The sequence below is a fragment of the Narcine bancroftii genome, chromosome 5, assembly GCF_036971445.1.
Source record: "Narcine bancroftii isolate sNarBan1 chromosome 5, sNarBan1.hap1, whole genome shotgun sequence".
Lineage (NCBI taxonomy): Eukaryota > Metazoa > Chordata > Chondrichthyes > Torpediniformes > Narcinidae > Narcine > Narcine bancroftii.
In genome coordinates this window covers 189,516,212-189,538,382 of record NC_091473.1, presented here as the reverse complement: position 1 = coordinate 189,538,382, position 22,171 = coordinate 189,516,212, and the positions used below count along the sequence as shown (strand labels likewise).

The 22,171-nt window shown below is 46.9% G+C and overlaps 1 protein-coding gene across 5 annotated transcripts in view; it reads right to left on the bottom strand.

Moving 5' to 3' along the window:
• LOC138764414 (aminopeptidase Ey-like) overlaps positions 1-22,171 on the bottom strand; it is a 76,690-nt gene that overhangs the window by 27,117 nt on the left and 27,402 nt on the right. For 3 of the 5 annotated variants that reach the window (XM_069940301.1, XM_069940303.1, XM_069940302.1), the window contains 7 exons: positions 17,283-17,348; positions 16,826-16,891; positions 15,868-16,043; positions 15,299-15,375; positions 12,128-12,264; positions 9,454-9,509; positions 8,684-8,831 (listed from right to left, as the gene is read on the bottom strand). In XM_069940301.1, coding sequence (XP_069796402.1) covers positions 8,684-8,831; positions 9,454-9,509; positions 12,128-12,264; positions 15,299-15,375; positions 15,868-16,043; positions 16,826-16,891; positions 17,283-17,348 — 726 coding nt within the window. The remainder of the gene's footprint in view (positions 1-8,683; positions 8,832-9,453; positions 9,510-12,127; positions 12,265-15,298; positions 15,376-15,867; positions 16,044-16,825; positions 16,892-17,282; positions 17,349-22,171) is intronic. The other 2 variants (XM_069940305.1, XM_069940304.1) reach the window with 2 other exon arrangements.

The window sequence follows — 22,171 nt, the reverse complement described above, 5'->3', positions numbered from 1 at the left end:
AATTTTTGTCTCGAGCAATTTCTTTAAAGGTACTTTAATTCCTAACAAATGGGGGCTCGTCCGGGATCACACTCCCTCCACTGACAGAGTGCCCCGACGACGAGAGTAGGTGCACCCCGGCTGATTCAGCTGGACTCACGGGCGACGGGTGGCTGGTCAGTGGAAGAAGCGAGTGATATCCGAGAAGAGGCATTGAGAACAAACGGCGGAAGGACGCGCGCTAGAGCAGTACTGCCAGAACTCGGTAAGAGTATTTTACTTGTTCCTAAGTATGGGAATAGCGGGCAGTAGAGATGAGAGTCCTGACACAGGACGTGACCACCAGATAGCTACGTACAGCCCGCTTGGGATGATGTTATCTGAGTGGGGCACAGGAAAGACCCGCGGTAAAGACAAACTGACGACGGTCAGGTATTGTTGTAATGAATGGGTGGGATACCCGGTTAAAGGGAGCTCCGTGTACTGGCCAAAATTCGGATCCGAGGATGAATGGATGTGTGAAGCTTTGAAGTTATGGCTCTATCAAAACCAGCCAGACAATGTTGAGAGCAGGGAATATGCAGCCTGCTGGCTCAAGGGATCCATTGAACAGCTGGTTTTGAATGAGAAAGAATTCTGGAATAAGAGAGAGGAGGAACCTCTTGTCCCTGAACCACAGGGTTGGGATGTGTTACATTCCCTCCCTCCACCTTATGTTCCTCCTATGCCGGCTCCTATCTTTCCTTCCCCTCCTATGACCTACCCTTCTGCACCTTCCCCACCTCCCCCACCACTAGAGAAGAGAGAAGAGAGCAGGAGTGGTATGATAACTTGCTCACAAAGCACTCGATTACCACCTCTGTTGGCAGGAGAGAGAGGTAACTTTAATTCAGAACAGCGTGAGACTCTTCAGGAAGAAGGCAGAACCCTTTGATTCATTTCCCAGGGAGCAGGAACCCAGACCTAATAAGCCAGAAACCAATTGGATGAGACCACTGCGGGAAGTTCCCATGAGAGAGGGTCTCGGTTTCGTAAATGTGCCCCTGACCAGTACTGAAGTGTGTAACTTTAAGAAAGAACTGACCTCCCTGATAGAAGATCCCCAGGGATGTGCCGAACAGTTAGACCAATTTTTGGGACCAAATATATATACAATATGGGGGTCTCGACATAGAATCCCCAGCAGGGGAACAATTGGTACTAACAGGTTTTGTTACCAACTCAGCCCCAGACATTAAGAGAAAATTACAAAAGACAGAAAATTGGCATGAGCAGGGAATAACCCAGCTTCTACAGATCACACAAAAAGCATTTGTCCAGACATCTGAGGATAAGCAGAAAGCAAAGGCTAACATTTTGATGCAAGCAGTTAAAGGAATAGTAGATGAGTAACATGAAAAAAAAAGGCAGGGACTGTGTGCCAGCTCCTGAATGTTGGGAGAAGTGCAGGGAGTGGGAGAGTAGAGACCAGAGATAATTTCATAAATCACGACTTCCCACTTCAGTCACTGACCAATATTGATTAAAATTCATGCTAAAAATTAAATGTCATAAATGATCGTTTTTCAATACTGTAGAATTAGCGAATTTAACTACCAGTTAATTCCAATTTATGAAATAAATTGTATTTAAATGTGATTTTGCACAGGGAGTACCTGAGAGTTGAGTGATGTTATAACATTTGCAGGGAGAAATGTTTGCGCAAATAGGGTGAGTTCTATACATCTTAACTTTAAGTGTATGTGAGATAAAGAAAGGATCTGATGTGTAAAGTGGCTGGATCAGCCAGTTGAAGGGGAAGTGTGCATGTCCCTTTAAGTGCACTGTGGCACTTGAAATTGAGGCTTCAGGCTCTTGTCTTGCAGTTAGAGGTATGGAGCCCTATCAACACATTTAATACATTTCTTCTACACATTCAGCAGTCAAGGTCCGTGAGTTTAAAGATCACCCACCTCTGGAGAATAAAGATACCTCTGGGGATTCCTATGGGGATTCCTATAAGTTTAATCATTCATTTCTCTGGTGCATTTTCCTCTGGAGTGAAATTAATGCCTCAGCACAATTTCTCTGTATTGCCGCTGTTATTTAATTCATGATAACTTTCCCCCATTCATCAGGTTTATATTTAAATCCGGTAGTGCGGAAGTTACATTGTAAATAATCACGGAGGTAAACCCTGCGCAACTGGATTCAGCTTAATGGAGAAATAAACCTGCGAACTGGTCTATGGTGCTGTGTGAGTACTGCAATAGGTGGAATATGATTTAAATTGGTGGCATAGTTCAGAACAATTGGGTGCATAAGAATAATAATATCATTAAGAACTCACAGATCTTGTACCAGATGCTATTCAGTACATCTTGACTTAAGGACTGGAGAAATTGGCATGTTAGAATGAGATTGGCATGGTACCAATATTTCTTGATTCAATAATGACTCCACAAGCTCCAGGATTCATGCAGCAGAACTTTTAAGTGGAATATAATAGAAACTAGCCTGTACTTAAATTATTGTGTGTGCAATCTTCATAAGAACATCTTTTAACTTTTTTTGGTGCCTGTTTTACAGACTGTTTTAAATAAGGCCAGCTCCTGTGAGCTGTGGCACAAGGCATTTTACTTAAGGCAGAACTAAAGGTTGAATATGTTTCAAGTTCTCTTGCAGGGGCTCTTGTGCTGCAATGTCTGTTATGTACTCACTCTAACAAATTGGAGGGTTGTGCCCCATACAGACAAGCAGCTCCAACTGCATTTTAATAAGGTCTAACATATTCAAAACCCATGCAAATATGGTTTGTGTTTCATTTTACAATTTTTACACTAACACAAAGGAAAGTCAGATTGTTACAAAGTGCCGTAATTTAACATTTTTTTTCGTTTCTTTAATGGTTTATTCAGTTATTGTTGTATTTTATTGCTGTTTTCAATGAGCTTTACATTTATTGTGGTTTATTCAGTTATTGTTGTATTTTATTGCTGTTTTCAATGAGCTTTACATTTATTGTGGTTTATTCAGTTATTGTTGTATTTTATTGCTGTTTTCAATGAGCTTTACATTTATTGTGGTTTATTCAGTTATTGTTGTATTTTATTGCTGTTTTCAATGAGCTTTACATTTTTTGTGGTTTATTCAGTTATTGTTGTATTTTATTGCTGTTTTCAATGAGCTTTACATTTATTGTTGTTTATTCAGTTTTTGTTGTATTTTTTGCTGCTTACAATGGGTCTTACTTTCATTGTTGTTTACTCATTTTTTGGAATATTGTTCGTTAATGTTTAAGTCCCCCCTGGAATAGGGGCAGCAGAGGTTACAATTGGGCTCCTTTAGAATGTAGACAGGGCATAGATTTAATGTATAGTCATAGTGGGATACAAGGGATTCCAATACGGACCAGGGGAACTGAACAGCTTTAGTGGAGTACATCTAATTTGTATCTTAGCCTACACAGGTATTAGAGACAAGAGTTTTGAGGCGATAGCACAAAGGACATGGTGGGACAAAGACAGACAGAATGGTAGTCAGGATTGTACATGTAACAGAGAGAGAGAGAGTTAATACATATGCTAATGTACACAGACAGGCTGCAACTCACAAGTTCAATGATACATATGCTAATGTTAGCAGACAAGCTGCAACACACAGTTAAATCACAAGAAACAATCCCCCCCTGCTTGGTCACTTTTCATCACCCCATGAAAGGGAGCACCAGTTTCCAACAACGTGAGCTGCTTGACACTTTAATATCAGGCTCCAAACAGCCTTCGGAGATCGGTGGCCCTAGGGTTCGGGGCTGAAGAGGACATCAGATACGAGCCACAATCAAACGGAACCGCCTGACTACTGCTACTCGTTCGCTGCTGAAGACAGCGCTTCTCATAGACTGCTACTCGTTCGCTGCTGAAGGCAGCGCTTCTCAGAGACTTCGTCGGGACAACACTTACAAAGGTCGTGTGCTTCAAAGACACTGCTTCAATATTTCAACGTATGGGATGGACTAGACTCTTTACTGAGAACTGGAGCCTGATACTCCAAACCCTAATAAGCAGCTGGACTCACTCCCCTGACCTTCATGGTGCTCCCCTACCTAAAGACGTTACACAGACATTACAATTCGGTTATTGACCAGCTGGGTAAAACTACACCTTACACTTGAAAGATCAGTGTTACTGATCTAAAAGAAAAGTGAGGAAAGTGGGGGGGGGGATCAGTCACACTGACACTAGTAACCAAAGATCAGTAACACTGATCATGGTGAAAGATCAGTATTACTGATCTAAAAGAAAAGTGAGGATTGTGAGAGATGGGAAAATTGACCTAAAATTATGAACATGGAAGAAACTAAAGTTCATCAGTAAAATGGCTGAAACCAGTTCAAACAGGATAAGTTTGGGGCTTAGGATGCAGGAAAGCAGAGTCAGCACGATTAACATAAGAATCTTCTATCCTTTGTGACAAGACCATAGGACTAAGATAAGGAATGGTAAGGTACAATAGAATGTAGGAAGTTGAGGTAGTCTGGATCAGATAAGGGTCTCCTAGCCCTGGACAGAAGTACCAAGTCATACATTTCTAATTAGCTAACCATACACAGATTTATACATATGAAATTAGCCAACCCTAGATAGAATGAGTCAACTCTGCATATCAAGAGACTGTAGCCCAGAGAATCAGGAAGGTGTGAATAAGGACAATGACATGATGGGACACCCACAGGATACCCCCTGGTCCTCCAAGTGTACTGAAACTGCACGTAGGCAGGAAGGATTACCTATGCCAAACCCATCCAGGGGGGCAGAAGAATGTAAGGGGGAGGGCATTCTGATACTGAAATTGACTGTATAAAAGTTGGGTGAGCCCCAGTATGTGTGTGTATTCCCAGGGTAAGGGGAAGCACCCAACTTTGCATTGTTGTAGTAATAAATGTTCTTTGTTCTCAATTTTTGTCTCGAGCAATTTCTTTAAAGGTACTTTAATTCCTAACAGGGAGATCACTTCACTAAGCACCTAGGCTCTGTCCGCTGCAGCAATGGGGCCACCCATTTCAAAGCCACACTCCATTCCCACTCCGACATATCTGCCCATGGCCTCATGTACTGCCAAACCAAAGCCACTCACAAATTGTTGGAAGAACATCCTATATCCCATCACGAAAGTCCCCAACCAGTCGACAATATCCGGTAAATCCCTCCCCCTTCTTTCCCCTGCCCATCAACTACACCTTCCCTGATCAGAGCCCTCTGCCCTCTTCCCCTCCCACCCACGAGCCTGTGCTGCTATCTCTCCCTCCCTGCCCCCCCCCCAATGTATTTGTGTGGTTTCCCGATCCTTGACATCCAGGAAGAAGGGGCTCAGGTCTGAAACGTCGTGAGCCTCTCGCTTTCCATGGATGCTGCCTGACCCCGTGGCTCCTCCAGCTGGCTTGTGTCGTTGCAGGTCATTAAAGAGTTAATGAATCTTGGAGTTAAAACAAAACAATGGTGGCACTACCAGAGCCGCTGTATCGGCAGCACTGTAATGGAGAGCACTCCCCCCCCCCCCTGGGGTCCCCCTACCCAAACTGACCAGTATCTACTCCATACAGGCTTTGATCAGCCCATTAAAGGAGTCCACAGTGGTTGATATTAAAATCCCGCAACCAAGGGGTTTGATCCCAAGATAGTGGCGCTTGAATTCAGTAGCAGCCTCGAGGGGGTTGCAGGCTCTGGGGAAGCAGAGGACTGGAGCGGGCTCCAGAAAAGAGGGAGAATACCCTGTTTGAAAAGGAGAAGTGTTGGAATCTAGGGGTTAAAACATTATGAAAGAAATGATTAATTAATAAGTTTATATTTACTGCATGGTTCAGGGGAAAAGAGGAATGAGATTAAGTGGCAATCACAGCATGGAGCAAAGTTGGCTGAGCAAAATTGTCTGCCCCAAAATACAGGGAGAGGAAATGCATAAAACGATTTAGGAGGAATGCTCAAACTGAAGGAGGTGGTGAGTAGCACAGGAGACACAAGCCAAACCAGAACAAAGAATGGCCTGCAAGAAACAAAGGGAATGGAAAACCAGTCTAGGAGGAAGATTAAGGCAGGAGGAGGTGTTAAAGAGTACAGCAGAAATTGGCCAGACAGGAACAGAATGGTGATTAGAAATATCTGGGGATGAATTAATTTCTGATCAAAACAACAGGATAGTCTGGCTTGGAGGATTAAGATGGGAGTGCTACACCCCAGATATCTGCAAAACAGGAGATGACTTGTGATAACCCTTATGCAAAAAGATCTAGCAAAGGAAGACAACTTTTGTTCTGTATGATAAGGTTGATCTATATAAACTGAGCCAACTGGACAATAGGGGTCAGTCTTGGGGAATAGCTCACTGTGCAGGTGACCTATGAACTAACGACTGACCCAGAGCTCTGTTAAGTTTTATTCTTGTGCTGTGTAATAAATTGACTGTTGAACTGAATACCTTCTCCTATCACTTCACTCAGACCACACATAGACTAAATTAAGAGTAAGGTAAAGCCAGAGTCCGACAGAAGCCGAGGAGACGACCCACCAACTGGACCAACGAGGGGCTCTGAGGCTGAAGAGCACACAGGCGGCGGGTTGTTGGTGACTCAAGGTGAGGGTGGTGACTTGTGGCCAGGCTGCGGACTGCTCGAGACTGGCTGAAGGGGGCACCAGATATCAGAACTGGGATGCAAAGGGCTGTCGAGGGTGCTGACGGCTTCCTGATCGTGTCAGAGGTTTGGATCTGCAGCTCGGATTGCCAATGGGTTAGACTGAAGGGTGTGGGGCTGCAGGAACGTTGGCGGCGAATCAATGGACACTCAATGTCTCTGGGGGCCTCTCTTTTGCAAGGGACACCGGGCAATTTCTGCTGATGGCAAATCTTGGTCTGCCTTGATCAATTAATCAAGTTACTGGAACTGAAGGCTTTTATTAGCTCGAGACGGACAGCATCCCTCGAGTTGCTTGCCCACACTGACCCGGGCTCGAACTGGGGGCAGGGTTGTGGCATGATAGCCTTTTTGGGGAATAAAGCCGGCCAGAGAAAGCAGGGTTAAAGGTATTTACATATACAAGTGGTTTCACCACAAATGCATTTTCTGTTTTTTAAATTAAAAAAAAAAATTACATTTAGACATACAGGCCACATGGAATGTAACAGGCCCTTTTGGCCCTCGAGCCCATGCTGACAAATTACATCCAATTGACCCACAAACCCCAACCACCCACACGTTTTGAAGGGTGGGAGGAAAGTGGAGCACCTGGAGGAAACCCACACAGGTTTGGGAGAGCATACAAACTCCTTACAGATAGCGCTGGGTTCAAACCTCAGATGCTGTAATAGCGTTGCACTAACGGCTACACCGACTGTGCCACCCCTATTTTATTTTTTGTATCATGTTTTATGACAGGACAACAAAAGAATCTTGAAGTATTGTACAACAGAGTGCAGTGGGGATCTTATGGAGGTCCGTGAAAGCATGAGGGGCCACAGATACGGTGAAAGTCTGTGGAGTGGAGGAGGCCTGTGAAGAGGGTTGGATGTAACAGGGACGCGAGGGGACAGTTCTTCACTCAGAGGGGCGAGGGCACATGGTGGGACTAAAAGCTGCTTGGATCACTCTGTGGATGGTGGGGGACTGGGCCTGAAGTGGGCAGGTTGGATTAATGCAGGATGGCAGGTGGTTCAGCATGGGCCAGCTGGTCTGTGGGCATTTCCATGTGGCAGAACTCTCTGACTGTACCTAAAGGCAAAGTCATTTGTAATTGCTGATTTAAATTGGGAACAACCTACCTCCATTCCTGGGTCTAACCCCTCTCCCAAGTGGTTCTAAACCCATCTACCCTGCAATTACACTCTCCCCCCCGCCACCTGTCCTCCCCTCTCCTTCCCCTAACCCCAGACTCCCTCGCTCCCCTCTCCCACTCCACCCCATCTCGCCCCTCTCCTTCTTCCTCTTAACCTCCCAAACACCCCCTCCCCACTTACTCCCTTTTTTCCTTCCCCATGCCCCCTCTCCCTTCCCCTTGATTCTTGCCTCACCATTCTTTCACCCCCTCCCACTTCAGCCCCCTTACCCTTTGCCCTCTCCTCACCACTCCCCATCTTTCTTTCCTCATGCTCCCCTCCCTCATGCCCCCCATCTCCCTCCCCCTCACACCCTCCTCCCGTTAACCACCCTCCCATCTGTTTTGTCCCCTCCTCCCCTTCGCACTCTCCCTACCCCTCTCTTTCCCATGCCCTCTCCTTCCCCACCCCCTCATCCCCTATTTTATCTCCTCTTCTCACCAACTTCTATTCCCCCTGACCTCCCATTCAAACTCCTCCCTCTCTCCTTCATCCCTTGCCATCCACTCCCTTTAAACCGCTCCCCATTCCCCCTCTCCTACACTCCGCCCTTCTCTCCTCCTCTGACCCCTCCCCTTTGTCATCTTTCCCACTTTCCTCTCCATCACCCTCCTTTCCCTATCTCCTCCACCCACTCCCTTGTCCCTCGCTCCAATGACCACCACTCCCTCTCACCCCTCTCCCCTTGACCCCACTCCCTCCTGTTTGCTCTTCCCCTCCCTCTTGGCCTACCTTTCTCTCCTGCTCACTTCTTCCCCTCTCTCATCCCCAACCTTCTTGCTCCTGCTCTCTCTTCTGCTTATCCCTCCCTCCCATGATGCTCCCCTCCCACTCCCCCTTTTGCCCCACTGTCTCCCACCTCTAGGAGACTGTAGGAGGGGCTCCCACTCAAGATCAACTTCATGAAGTCCAGGTGATTGCTCAGCATGTCCCAGGGCAGGTGCTCCGTCTCCGTGTGGAGGTAGTGGGTGGTCTCCAGGGCCCTGGAGATGCGGATGTGTCTCCCGCTGCTCATCCCAGGAAAACAAAACAGGACAACATCATTCTCTGGGAACCTCAGGGGAGAGGTGGAGGGGGATGCTGTGGGAGGGGCAGTGAGGAGAGAGATCCGCAGCGCAGGAGGGGCGGTGAGGAGGGAGCTCCATGCTGCGGGAGGGGCGGTGAGGAGGGAGCTCCATGCTGCGGGAGGGGCGGTGAGGAGGGAGCTCCATGGCGCGGGAGGGGCGGTGAGGAGGGAGCTCCATGGCGCGGGAGGGGCGGTGAGGAGGGAGCTTTGCGCTGCAGGAGGGGCAGTGAGGAGGGAGCTCCGCGGCATGGGAGGTGGGTGAGGAGGGAGTTCCACGCCGCGGGAGGGGCAGTAAGGAGGGAGCTCTGTGCCGCGGGAGAGGTGGTGAGGAGGGAGGGCTGTGGGAGGGGCAGGGATGAGGGAGGGACATCATCACTCCTTCTCTTCCCAGTACTCCCTCCTCAAAACCTCTTTCATGTCCACCCCTACCACAGCGCCAGCTGCTCCCCACCTTCTGCTTCAGTCAGGTTAAAAGGAAGGTCCCGGAACATCCCTCAACCCGCCCCCCCCCCCCATCCCTTCTTCCCGCTGTGGGCTCAGTGTGTCACTGCCTCCACTCCTACCGGGCGAGGCTGAAGGCGTCGTCAATGAGCTGGGCCCGGTTGATCACGGGGATGGCCTGTGGCAGAGAAGGGGAAGAGGTGCTGAAGTCTATCTGTAAAATTTAGAGGGCATGAGAGTAGGCTGCCCCAGTGTGTCCAGGTGTCTGAGACAGGGTCCCATCAGGCGAGGGGAGATGGGAGTCACCCACCCCAAGGATGGGAGAGAGGGAAGGTGCAGGTTATGGAGAAGGTGGGTGAATAAAATGGCGGTGCTGCTGGAGTTACTGTAATGGCAGCGCTGTGCTGGTGTGGACCCAGTGAGTGTGCTCCACCAGAGGGTCATACCATCCAGTCCTGCTGGCGATGGCTTTAAATGGACTGTTAAAGAAACCTTTAAAATTCTTCAAGATGGGGGGGGGGGGTGGTTGTTGGCCCAAGATGGCGGCCCCCATGTTTGGCAATAACCACAAAGGTTTCCGTACTCTGGGGGAACAGCAGACTGGCGCAGGGCAACAGTATTGGGGAGAACATTCCACCCCCAACCCCATTAAGAAGAAGCAGCAGAGGTGACCTAAGGAAGGTGACCATGGAGGTGGACCAGCGAGGGGCTAGTTGTTGTTGACTTGTGGGTGAAAAAGTTCCACAGGCTGCAGGCTGCTGGAGTCCAGCTCATGGAGACCTGGGGATCAGGTATCAGAATTGGGTTCGACAGGGCGTTGAAGGCAAGGAGGGGCCTGGACACTGAAGGCTTCCTCAATGTCAGAGATAAAACATGAAAGTCTGCAGACACCGTGGTTGAAAAACACAATGCTGTAGAAATTCAGCAGATCAGAGTTCTTTAATATAGCAAAGATAAAGATACATAACCAACGTTTTGGGCTTGAGTCCCTTCATCAAGATATGAATAGATAAACCTCAAGCCTGAAATGTTGGTTCTTTATCATCATCTTGGGGGTTTGGACCTGGATTCGGTTGCCGACTGTTTGAACTGGAGTATTGTGCGGCTGCAGAGGCCACAGGAGTACTGGATGTGAATCCATGGATACTTAGTGACTGAGGGGACCCTCCTTTGCTATTCTTTCTTTTTCTGAGGGATGTCAGGCAATGCTATGGTGAATCTTTGTTGGCTTAATGGCTGACTCAAGGCAATTTTGTGTAATATCACATTTCTGTTTCATTACCTGACAATAAATAACAAGAGGTGATGATAAGGGGTGATTTATGGGGAGTGAAGGTAGGGGGGAATGGGCAAGGGGTGAGGGTAAGGGGTGATGTAGGGCTAGAGCCCGCCCACAGCCAGAGAGACAGAGAGGCAGGTCTCCTGTGGGGGGGGGTGGGTAACAAAGGCCCCACCTGACAAACTCTCAACAGACATCTACAAACCCACCAACTCCCACAGATACCTCGACGACACCTCTTTCCAAGCTGTCCCCTGTAAGGATTCCATTCCATTCTCTCAATTGCTCTGCCTCTGAGGGCTTCCATGCCAGATAAGAGATATTCTCCTTTAAATGATGTGGCTTTCCCTCTACCATCATCAACTCGGCCCTCATCCATATATCCTCCATTACCCACACATCTGCACTAGCCCCCTCTTCCCCTACACGCAACAAGGACAGGATTCCCCTCGTCCTCACCTAGCACCCCACCAGCCCCCACATCCAACACATCCTCCTCCACCATTTCCACCACTTACTACGTGATCCCACCGCTAGAAACATATTCCCCTCTCCGCCGACTGCGAGGACTGCTTTCTTTGTGCCTCCCTTGTCTACTCCTCCCTCCTCACCAATCGTCTCCACTTGCGCCCACACCTCCCTCCCTCACCTCCATTCGGGGCTCTGAACATCCTTCTAAGTGAAACAACATTTCATTTGTGATTCTGCAAGAGTCATCTACTGCATCCGGTGCTCCTGCTGTGGTCTCCTCTACGTGGAAGAGACTGGACGCAGACTGGGAGGTGGCTTTGTTGAGCACTTCGGCTCTGTCCGCTGCAAAAGCGTGGAACTCCCAGTGGCTACCCATTTCAATTCTCCATCCCATTCTGCTGCTGACATGTCTGTCCATGGTCTCATGTACTGCCAGATTGAGACCACCCGTAAACTGGGGGTACAGCATCTTGTCTACCGATGGGCACCCTCCAACTGCATGGTATTACTATTGACTTCTCTGACTTTCGTTTAAAAAAACCCAACCCCCTTCTTCCCCGCATCTCCCCATTCCCTGTCTCCTTTCACACAGACATGATAAATTCCACCTGGACCCTTATCACATCCAATTAACACCTTTTGTTGGTCTGGATTCCTCCCCCATTGTTTCAATTCTGACACTTCCTGATATATCCTGATTTTTCCTTGAAGAAGGGCTCAGGCCCGAAACATCAGCAACTTATCTCCTTTAGATGCTGAAAAGACCGAGTTCCTCCAGCATTTCGGCGTGTTTACTACAATCACAGTGTCTATAGTCTATCGTGTTTCACACAGCCCCACCTGCCCCCATCATATCTTGTCATTCTTGCCAGTCTCACCTCCCTACCCACCACTCCCACACTGTCCCACCCACCTCCTCACACCCCTTTCCACCTATCACCCTCACCTCATCCCATTGTCTTCCCCGCCCAGAACCCTCACCCCATCCCACCCATCACCACCACTCCATCCTCCCCACCCCCCCCCACCCATTCCAACCAACGTACGTCTCTATTCTTCATGAGCAAGATCAGCAACTTGTCCCAGTTTTTGTCATCGTAATTAACCCTGTAAATGCCGACAGCGTTAATGTTTGCCAGGATCCAGGTCTGATCCTTCACCACCGCCTTTCTCACAAACACCTCTGGAAAAAGAGCACACAGGAGCCAGCAGTCAGGTCACAGGGCAGATGTAGTGCTTATAAGAACATAAGAAATAGCAGGAGTCGGCCATATGGCCCGTCAAGCCTGCACCACCATCCACTAAGATCGTGGGTGATCTGATGATCAGCTCATCTCCACCAACCTGCCTTTTCCCCATATCTCTTAATTCCCCGACTGTGTAAAAATCTATCCAATTCTGTCTTAAATATATTTACCAAGGTCACCTCCACTGCTTCAACGGACAATGAATCTCACAGATTCACCAAAAAGCAGTTTCCTCCTCATCTCTGCCCTAAATCTACTACCCTGGACCTTGAGGCTGTCCCCTAGTTCTGGTCTCCCTCATCAATGGGAACAACTTACCTACCTCTATCTTATCTATGCCTTTCATAATTTATAACAGTCCCAGACGACTCAATCGCTCCTCAGAGACTAACCCGTTCATCCCTGGAATCAACCTGGTGAACCTCCTCTGCAAAACCAGTACATCCTTCCTCAAGGAGACCAGAACTGCACGCAGTCCTCCAGATGTGGCCTCACCAGTACTTTGTACAGTTGTAGCATAACCTCCCTGCTATTAAATTCAATCCCTCTAGCAATGAAGGCCAACATTATATTTCCCTTCTAGATAGCCTGCTGCACCCTCAAACCAACTTTTTGTGATTTGTGCATAAACATTCATGCTGTTATCACTTGCCATTTAAATAATAATCTGATCTTCCATTTTTCCTTCTAAAGTTGACAACCTCACATTTGTCAACATTGTACTTCATCTACCAGACCCTTGCCCACTCACTTAACATCCCTTTCTCTCTCTGTCGACTCTCCGTATCTTCTGCACAATTTGCTTTTCCACTCAATTTTTGTGTCATTTGCAAACTTAGATACATTACACACTGTCCCCTCTTCTCAATCTTTAATATATATGTTGAGCAGTTGCGGGCCCAGCACTGACCTCTGCGGCGCCCTGCTCACTACCAATTGCCAACCAGAAAAACACCCCTGTACCCCAACTCTCTGCCTTCTCTTGGTTAACCAATCCTCTCTCCATACTAATACATTAACTCTACACATCCTTATCTTTATTCGCCTTTTATGCGACACCTTATCGAACACCCTCTGGAAATCCACCAGCTCCCCTCTATCTACTGCGCTCATTATATCCTAAGAACTCCAGTAAATTTGTCAAACAGGACCTAAATCCATGCTTGGTCTGCCTGATGAATCCATTTTACTCTAAATCGTTTATTGCCATCTGAATGCACAACCTGACGAAACAGTGTCCAGATGCCTCGCTATTTCTTCTTTAATGGAAACTTCAAGCATTTTCCCAACTACAGATGTTAAACTAACAGGCCTATAGTTCCCTGCCTTTTGCTGACATCCTGTTTTGAACTGTGGTGTGTCATTTGCTGTCTTCCAATCTTCTGGGACCTGCCCAGACTCCAGAGAGTTTTGGTAAATTATCACCAAAGGCGGGACTATAACTTCTCCCATTTCCTTCAATACCTTGAGATGCATTCGATTAGGACCAGGGAATTTATCTATCTTTAGACCCTCAAGCCTTTTAGTGATAACTATTGCCTCCAGGTCCTCACCTCCCATCACATGCGTAACATGTCAAAGTGTCCTCCACCATGAATACCAACACAAAATAGTTATTCAAAGCCTCAGCCAATATCAATACCCCCTTCTCATCCATTCCAAGGGACCAACCTTCACTTTAGCCACCCTTTGGAACTTGATACAATTATAAAAACTTTTACTGTCCATTTTTATATTTCGTGCTAATCTTTTCTCATCATCTACCTTCCATCTCTTTATTGCTCACTTCGTGGCTTTGTTGCTTCTTAAAAGTTTTCCCAATCTTCTATTTTCCCACTGCTCCTGGTCACTTTGCATGCACGATTGTATGAATATAATGCCTTCCCTGATCTCCTTCATTATCCAACGATGGCTGTCCCCACCCTTACATTTTCTTGCTTTTTAACTGGAATATACTTCTGCTGAGTCCCATGAAAGATCTTTTTTGAAAGTCCTCCACTGTTCCTCAACTGTCTCTGAACATAATCTCCGTTCCCAGTCAGTCGACCTTGGCCAACTCCTCCCTCGTTCCCTTGTTTAGACAGAACCTACTTGTTTTGGATTGAACAACTGTACCCTCCATTTGTATGATAAACTCAATCATACTGTGATCACTCTTTCCAAGAGAATTCCAAACTATAAGATCACTAATTTTACCCGTCTCATTGCACAGGACCAGCTCCAAGACAGCATGTTCCCTTGTAGGTTCAGTAACATACTGTTGAAGAAAGCCAGGAAGTCCTCCTCAAGGTTGCCTCCATCAACCTGATTCACCCAGTCTTTGTCCATGTTAAAGGCTTTTCCAACCTTATAGCCTGCAATATTTCTTGGTTTATTGCCTGTGCCACTGTTATTTTCTTACTGGGTGGCCTATTGACAACTCCCAAGTGATTTCACCCCCCCCCCCCCCTCCGCCGCCCAACCTTTACTATTCCTAATCTTTATCCAAATGGACTCAACATTAGATCTTAAATCATCTCTCACTATTGCCCTTCCACAACACCCCATCACACACTGCCAGGGTCTGACACAGAGGGAAGTTCCCTCTGCACCATCTCATCACACACTCCCAGGGTCAGACAGAGAGTGAGTTTCCCTCCGCTCCATCCCATAACACACTCCCAGCATCAGACACAGTGTGAAGTCCCTCTGCACCGTCCCATCGCACACTGCTAGGGTCAGGCACTGAGTGAAGCTCCGTCACACACTTCCAGCATCAGACACAGTGTGAAGTTCCTCTGCACAGTTCCATTACACACTGCTGGGGTCAGAGAATGAAGCTCCCTCCACTCCATTCCATCACACTGCCAGAGCAGGGACAGCATGGGCAGGAATATGCCCCTTCAATTGGAGCATTTGGCTTCTGAACTCTCAGCTGGCTTCTGGCTCTCCTGATGTGAAAAAATGGTGTGGGAGAATAGTGGACCCTACTTGTGGTTCTGTTGATCCAGATCATGTTCTGAAGGGTGGTGTTCATTTGCCAGGTCACTGGGACGTACCACCTATACCTGAGGACAGAAACACAGACAAGTCGTCAAATTCCTGCTGTTTGCCAGCCCTGTGGACAACTTATTCCAATCCACTGTTTAGACAAGGTGGACTCCAGCCCTCAGCCAGCCCAGCGACACTGCTGTGACAGTGGGAGATGGGGACCAGGAGAGTGTAAAGGAAGTGGGAACATGGTTCTGGGAAGTGCAAAGGGAATGGGGTACCAGGGAATGTAAAGAGAATGGGGAACGGGGCCCTGGGGAGTGTGAAGGGAGTGGGGAACAGGGCACTGCGGAGTGTAAAGGGAATGGGAACGGAGTCCCAGGGAGCGTAAAGGAGTGAGTAATGAGGTCCCTGATGTCGGAATTACTGCATCGGATCCACCCACTGGAATTCCATGAACGCCTCCATTAAATTTCCACCACTGGAAGGAAACAAGGGAACATATCAGAATGGCCCCAGGAGGCGTACAGACCAGATCCCCCAACTCCCTGGAGCTAGGCTTGACTCACCCAAATTTTGAGGTCCTGGCCACTGTGGAGGAGCTGTCGAGGAGAAAATGTTGCTGGCTGAGGAGACCGGAGGAGGTGTTCACTGTCACCACTGGGTAGCCCAGCTGCAGGACCCAAGTATCCAGGATGGACTTCAGGTTGGTGGGGAGACTCACCGCTGACTGGTTGTTCACGGCCTGAGCGGAGAGAGAGCAAGTTAACCTGGCTGGAGAGGCAAGGGGTGGCATCAACCCCACCGCCATTAATATGTCCCATAACACCTCTTCACCACTGCTCCACCCACCAACACCCTTCCACCTTTCTCCAGCACTCCACCTACCAGCATCCCGCCACCAATACTCCTCCACCCTCCAATAACCCTCCAACGCCCGTCCTCCCAACAATACACATCCACCTATAACACCCCTTCACCAGCCACCAACACTCATCACTCATCCATCCTCCAAACCCCTTCACCCTCCAACACTCATCCACCCTCCCCTCCACTACCCATCCTCCAACACCTGTCTCACTCCACATGACTCCACTCTCCAACAGCCTCCAACACCCCTTCACCCTCTAACACTCCACCCTCTCCAACACTTCTCCACTGTTCAACACCCCTCCATCCTCATCCACCCAATACCCTCCACCCCTCAATTCCATTACCCTTCCACCCTCCAACACTCCTCTACCTCATCTCTAGTAGCCTTCCACCCCACACTTAATACTCTTCAGCCTCTCCCTGTAACAAAATCCTCCATCCCAAGGAATCCCCTCCCCTCCGGGGCAACAGATTCAACCTCTCCCTGTAACAGCCAGGGGGAATCCCCTCCACTCTTGGGGGAACAGACCCAGCCTCTCCCTGTAACAAAACCTTCCATCCTAAGGAACATCCTGGGGAATCTCACCCACCTTCCTGTTGTGGGGAGTGGGGATGGTGGAAATGGTGAGGATTAGGGCTGGAGTTTGTGCTTACCTTTTGTAGGTGGGTGCGGAGGTCGGTATAGGTCACTGTCCTGAAGCTGAACTCCTTCAGGTAGCTCTATGGGAGTGCAATGCGTTAGGTGTGGGAGAGCGGGAGGAAGGAGGAGAGAGACAGAGACAAAGAGCGAGGGAGAACAAGGGTGTGTGTGTGTGTGTGTGTGTGTGTGTGTGTGTGTGTGTGTGTGTGTGTGTGTGTGTGTGTGTGTGTGTGTGAGAGAGAGAGAGAATGAACAAGGGAGAATGAGGGGGATGGGTAAGAGAGAGAAAGAGGAAGAACGAGGGGGAGAAGTGAGAGATGGAGAAAGTGAAGGACAGATGAGAGAGGAGACAGATTGAAAGAGAACGAGGGGACAGGCGAGAGAGGGAGAGAAACAGAGAGAGAAAGGGAGACAGGGATGGGTGAATGAGAGAGGGGGGAGAGAGAAAGCCATTGGGTGCTTTCCTCTCACCAGAAGTCCTTGCAGGAAGACCTTCTCTGTCAGGAAGTTGGAGACCATTCGAAGGACGGACGCGCCCTGTTAGGGAAGACAAGGGATTAGCCTGGCTTAGGCCAACTGCCTGTGGGTGGAGCGAGGGTGAAGTGGACCATGCTCCTCCTCAGCGATACTGCAGGCACACAGCTGCACTAAGAGTGGGGCACCACAGAACAAGGCCCATCAGCCCAACACATCCCTTTGTCCATCTTCTAAACTAATCCCATTATGCATCCCCTGCCTTCTTGTGTCGGTCTAAGTGCCTCTGATTCCATCTCCTCCTCCGATGGGGAGATCCAGATATGAATCACTCCCCATGTGAAGAACCTGCCCCTCAGATCTCCATCCTCTCAACTTAAACCCCTGCCCTCCTGCTTTTAATCTCCCTCCCATGGAGAAAATATTCTGTCTGTCCTATTGATGCATGCATTATTTTATAAACTTCTGTCAGCTCTCCTCTCAGCAGCCCAACGCTCCAAAGAAAACAAGCTCATCCTTGCCAACTCCTCTCATGGCTAATGCCTTCCAGGCCAAGGAACTTCCTGGTCAATGTCCTTTGTGCCCTCTCCACTGCAGGAGAGTGTGGAGACTTGAACTCCAAGTCTTTGAAAAGTTCAACATGACCTCCCAATCTTAAATTCTGTGCCCTGAGCAAGCATATCTTACACCTTCTTCACCACCCTCTTTGCCTGCATGGACCCCTGTAAACAGACTCCCACCTGTCAGATATAAAGTTAAACAGGAAAATCTGCAGATGCTAGGTTGGAGAGCCACACGCAAATGTGCTGGAGACACTCAACAGGCCATGCAGCATCCAGAGGAAGTAATGGGTAACTAAAGTTTCATGCCTGGGGCTTTCTGTCAGATGCAATCAAAAACCTGACTAACAAGATGGGGAGGATGAGAGGAAGGGGCGGGGGAGGAGTGCGGGCTAACAGGTAATCACTTGGTCATAGAGCTCCAGAACAGCAAGGATAACCAAGGAGAAGCAGTAAGAGAGGCAAACGGCTTAGGCCCAAATATCATTGGTCACCTTTCACTTACTATCGATGCTGTGTGACCTGCTAAGTTTCTCCAGCAAGTTTGTGTACTGCACCTGTCAGATATGGTTTGTCACAGTCTCAACACTCAATCTACATAGAACATTACGGCACAGTATAGGCCCTTTGGTCTACGAAGTTGTACTGATCTATATCTTTTCTTTCTTTCTTTGGCTTGGCTTCGCGGACAAAGATTTACAGAGGGGTATGTCCACGTCTGCTGCAGGCTCGTTGGTGATTGACAAGTCCGATGCGGGACAGGCAGGCACGGTTGCAGTGGTTGCAAGGGAAAATTGGTTAGTTGGGGTTGGGTGTTGGGTTTTTCCTCCTTTGTCTTTTGTCAGTGAGGTGGGCTCTGCGGTCTTCTTCAAAGGAGGTTGCAGCCCGCCGAACTGTGAGGCGCCAAGATGCACGGTTGGAGGTGATATCAGCCCACTGGCAGTGATCAATGTGGCAGGCACCAAGAGATTTCTTTAAGCAGTCGTTGTACCTCTTCTTTGGTGCACCTCTGTCTCGGTGCCCAGTGGAGAGCTCGCCATATAACACGATCTTGGGAAGGCGATGGTCCTCCATTCTGGAGACGTGACCCACCCAGCGCAGTTGGGTCTTCAGCAGTGTGGATTCGATGCTTGCGGATTCTGCCAGCTCGAGTACTTCGATGTTGGTGATGAAGTCATTCCAATGAATGTTGAGGATGGAGCGGAGACAGCGCTGATGGAAGCGTTCTAGGAGCCATAGGTGATGCCGATAGAGGACCCATGATTCAGAGCCGAACAGGAGCGTGTGTATGACAACGGCTCTGTACATGCTGATCTTTGTGTGTTTCTTCAGGTGATTGTTTTTCCAGACTCTTTTGTGTAGTCTTCCAAAGGTGCTATTTGCCTTGGCGAGTCTGTTGTCTATCTCTTTGTCGATCCTTGCACCAAGGATCGACTGACCTATATATACCTATAAAAAAACCACCAAAACCCTCCCTACCTCATAACCCTCTAATTTTCATTCATCCATGTGTCTCTTAAATGCCGCTATTGATCCTTACAAACTTTCTATGTCATCCCTCTACTATCACAAGGTCCACCCTGTAATGGAGGATTTAGACCAGCTTATGCAAGAATGTATACATGTGAATCAGTGGACATAATCTAAATTCCACCATGGGGCCCAGAGATGCAGTTGAATCAGAAGACATAATCTAATTTACACCATGAGATCCAGGATGCATATGAATCAGTAGCCATTATCTAATTTCTACCATGGGGGAGGCCCAGAGATGCAGTTATCTTTTGTTGGTCGCAGACTGTCAGGAGACCGTTTTTTTTAAATTTTTTATTTTTCACACTATAAACCATATTGACCAAGATACATACAGACATTTTTTTCTCTTGAATATATACAGTGTCATTTTCTCCCACTTTTTCCCCCCTCCCTTCCCTCCCTCCCTCACCCCCTTTCCCATTTATTTGAAGTTCAATCTATAAGATACATTAAACCCGTTAAACAATGTTATCACTTAATAAAAGTAAACAAGAAATTTTACTGAGTCAGTTCTTTTTGTTGTCTTCTCCTTCTGTCATTTTAGGTGGTGGAAGTCCATGGTAGGATTTCTCTATTGTATTTCATGTATGGCTCCCATATTTGTTCAAATATTGTGATGTTATTTCTTAAATTATATATTATTTTTTCTAATGGAATACATTTATTCATTTCTATATACCATTGTTGTATTCTCAAGTTGTCTTCTAATTTCCAGGTTGACATAATACATTTTTTTGCTACAGCTAGGGCTATCATAACAAATCTTTTTTGTGCTCCACCCAAATCAAGTCCAAATTCTTTATTTCTTATATTAGGAGGAAGATCTCTGGGTTTTTTGGTATATTGCTTTTTGTGATTTTATTTAATATCTGGTTTAGATCTTCCCAAAATTTTTTCACTTTCTCACATGTCCAAATTGCATGAATTGTTGTTCCCGTTTCCTTTTTACAGCGAAAACATCTGTCTGATACCTTTGGGTCCCATTTATTTAACTTTTGAGGTGCGATGTATAGCCTGTGTATCCAGTTATATTGTATCATGCGTAACCTCATGTTTATTGTATTTCTCATAGTTCTGGAGCATAGCTTTTCCCATGTTTCATTCTTTATCTTTATGTTTAGATCTTGTTCCCATTTTTGTTTAGGTTTACCGTATGTTTCCTCGTTCTCCTTTTCTTGCAGTTTGATGTACATGTTTGTTATAAATTTTTAAATTATCATTGTGTCTGTAATCACATATTCAAAATTGCTTCCTTCTGGTATCCTCAGACTGTTTCCCAATTTGTCCTTCAAGTAGGTTTTCAGTTGGTGGTGTGCAAACATTGTATCGTGAGTTATATTATATTTATCCTTCATTTGTTCAAAGGATAATAATTTATTTCCCAAAAAACAATTTTCTATTCTTTTGATCCCTTTTCTCTCCCATTCTCTGAAGGAAAGGTTATCTATTGTGAAAGGGATTAGTTGATTTTGCATCAATATTAGTTTTGGGGAGGAGTCACGTGATGGAGTAGTGGCCGGACGGTGAACTCCAGCCCTCTCCAGAAAAGTTGGGAAAAACAAAGGAAAACACAAGGACACAAAAATAAAAATTAAAGAAAAGTGAGTATAAAGGTGGAAAGAAGATGGCGACGAAAAAAGAAAAATCGAAACCAACGGTAAGAAGAGAGGAAGAGAAGACAACGGAAGAAGAAGGAGAAGGCCTTACCTGCTCGAAGAGGCCCGCGGTGGAGAGAGAAACCCGCTCCCTCAGGTCGGTAAAAAGTGGACTACAAAAATGGCTCGCTGAGCCGAGTAAAAGTGCGCAACCGCGCATGCAAAAACACACACCGACGGGAGGGGTGACCAGCTGGGGAGTCGATCTCCACAGCCGGCAATGACAGCTGCAGAACACCTGCAGCAAGAGGAGAACATAGAAGACAATGAAAACAAGAAAGAAGAGAAGAAAAGGGCAACAAAGAAACAACAGATGGCCAACCCAGAGGAAGAAGAAGAGGAAGAGGAAGAGTACAGTGAAATAGAAGAAGAAAGGAAAGGCAAGATAACGGATATACTTTCTCTTATTAAAGAATACATGGAATCATTTAAAGAATGGCAAGCGCAAGAATTTAATGATTTAAGAAGAAGAATAAACAATACAGAAGAGAAAATGAATAAAATAGATATGACCTTAACAGAAATGGGAAAGAAAATGGACAAGATGGAAGAGCGGGAAGCAGCAGTAGAAATGGAGGTAGAGGACTTAAAAAAGAAATTAGAGGAATCTAATAAAAAAGTTATAGAGACACAAGAACTGTTACCTCAGAAAATAGATATAATGGAAAATTATAACAGAAGAAATAACATAAAGATAGTGGGCCTTAAGGAAGATGAAGAAGGGAAGAATATGAGAGAGTTTATAAAAGATTGGATCCCCAGGATCCTAGGATGTCCAGAACTACAGCAAGATATGGAAATAGAAAGGGCACATAGAGCATTGGCCTTTAAACCACAACCACAACAAAGGCCAAGATCTATTTTAGTAAAATTCCTAAGATATACTACAAGAGAAAAGGTACTGGAGAAGACAATGGAAAAAGTAAGAGAGGGCAACAAGCCACTGGAGTACAAAGGGCAAAAAATCTTCATTTATCCAGATATAAGTTTTGAACTCCTGAAGAAGAGAAAAGAGTTCAATACAGCAAAGGCGATTTTATGGAAGAAAGGGTATAAGTTTATACTAAAGCATCCAGTGGTATTGAAAATATTTATTCCAGGACAACAAAATAGACTATTCTCGGATCCAGAGGAA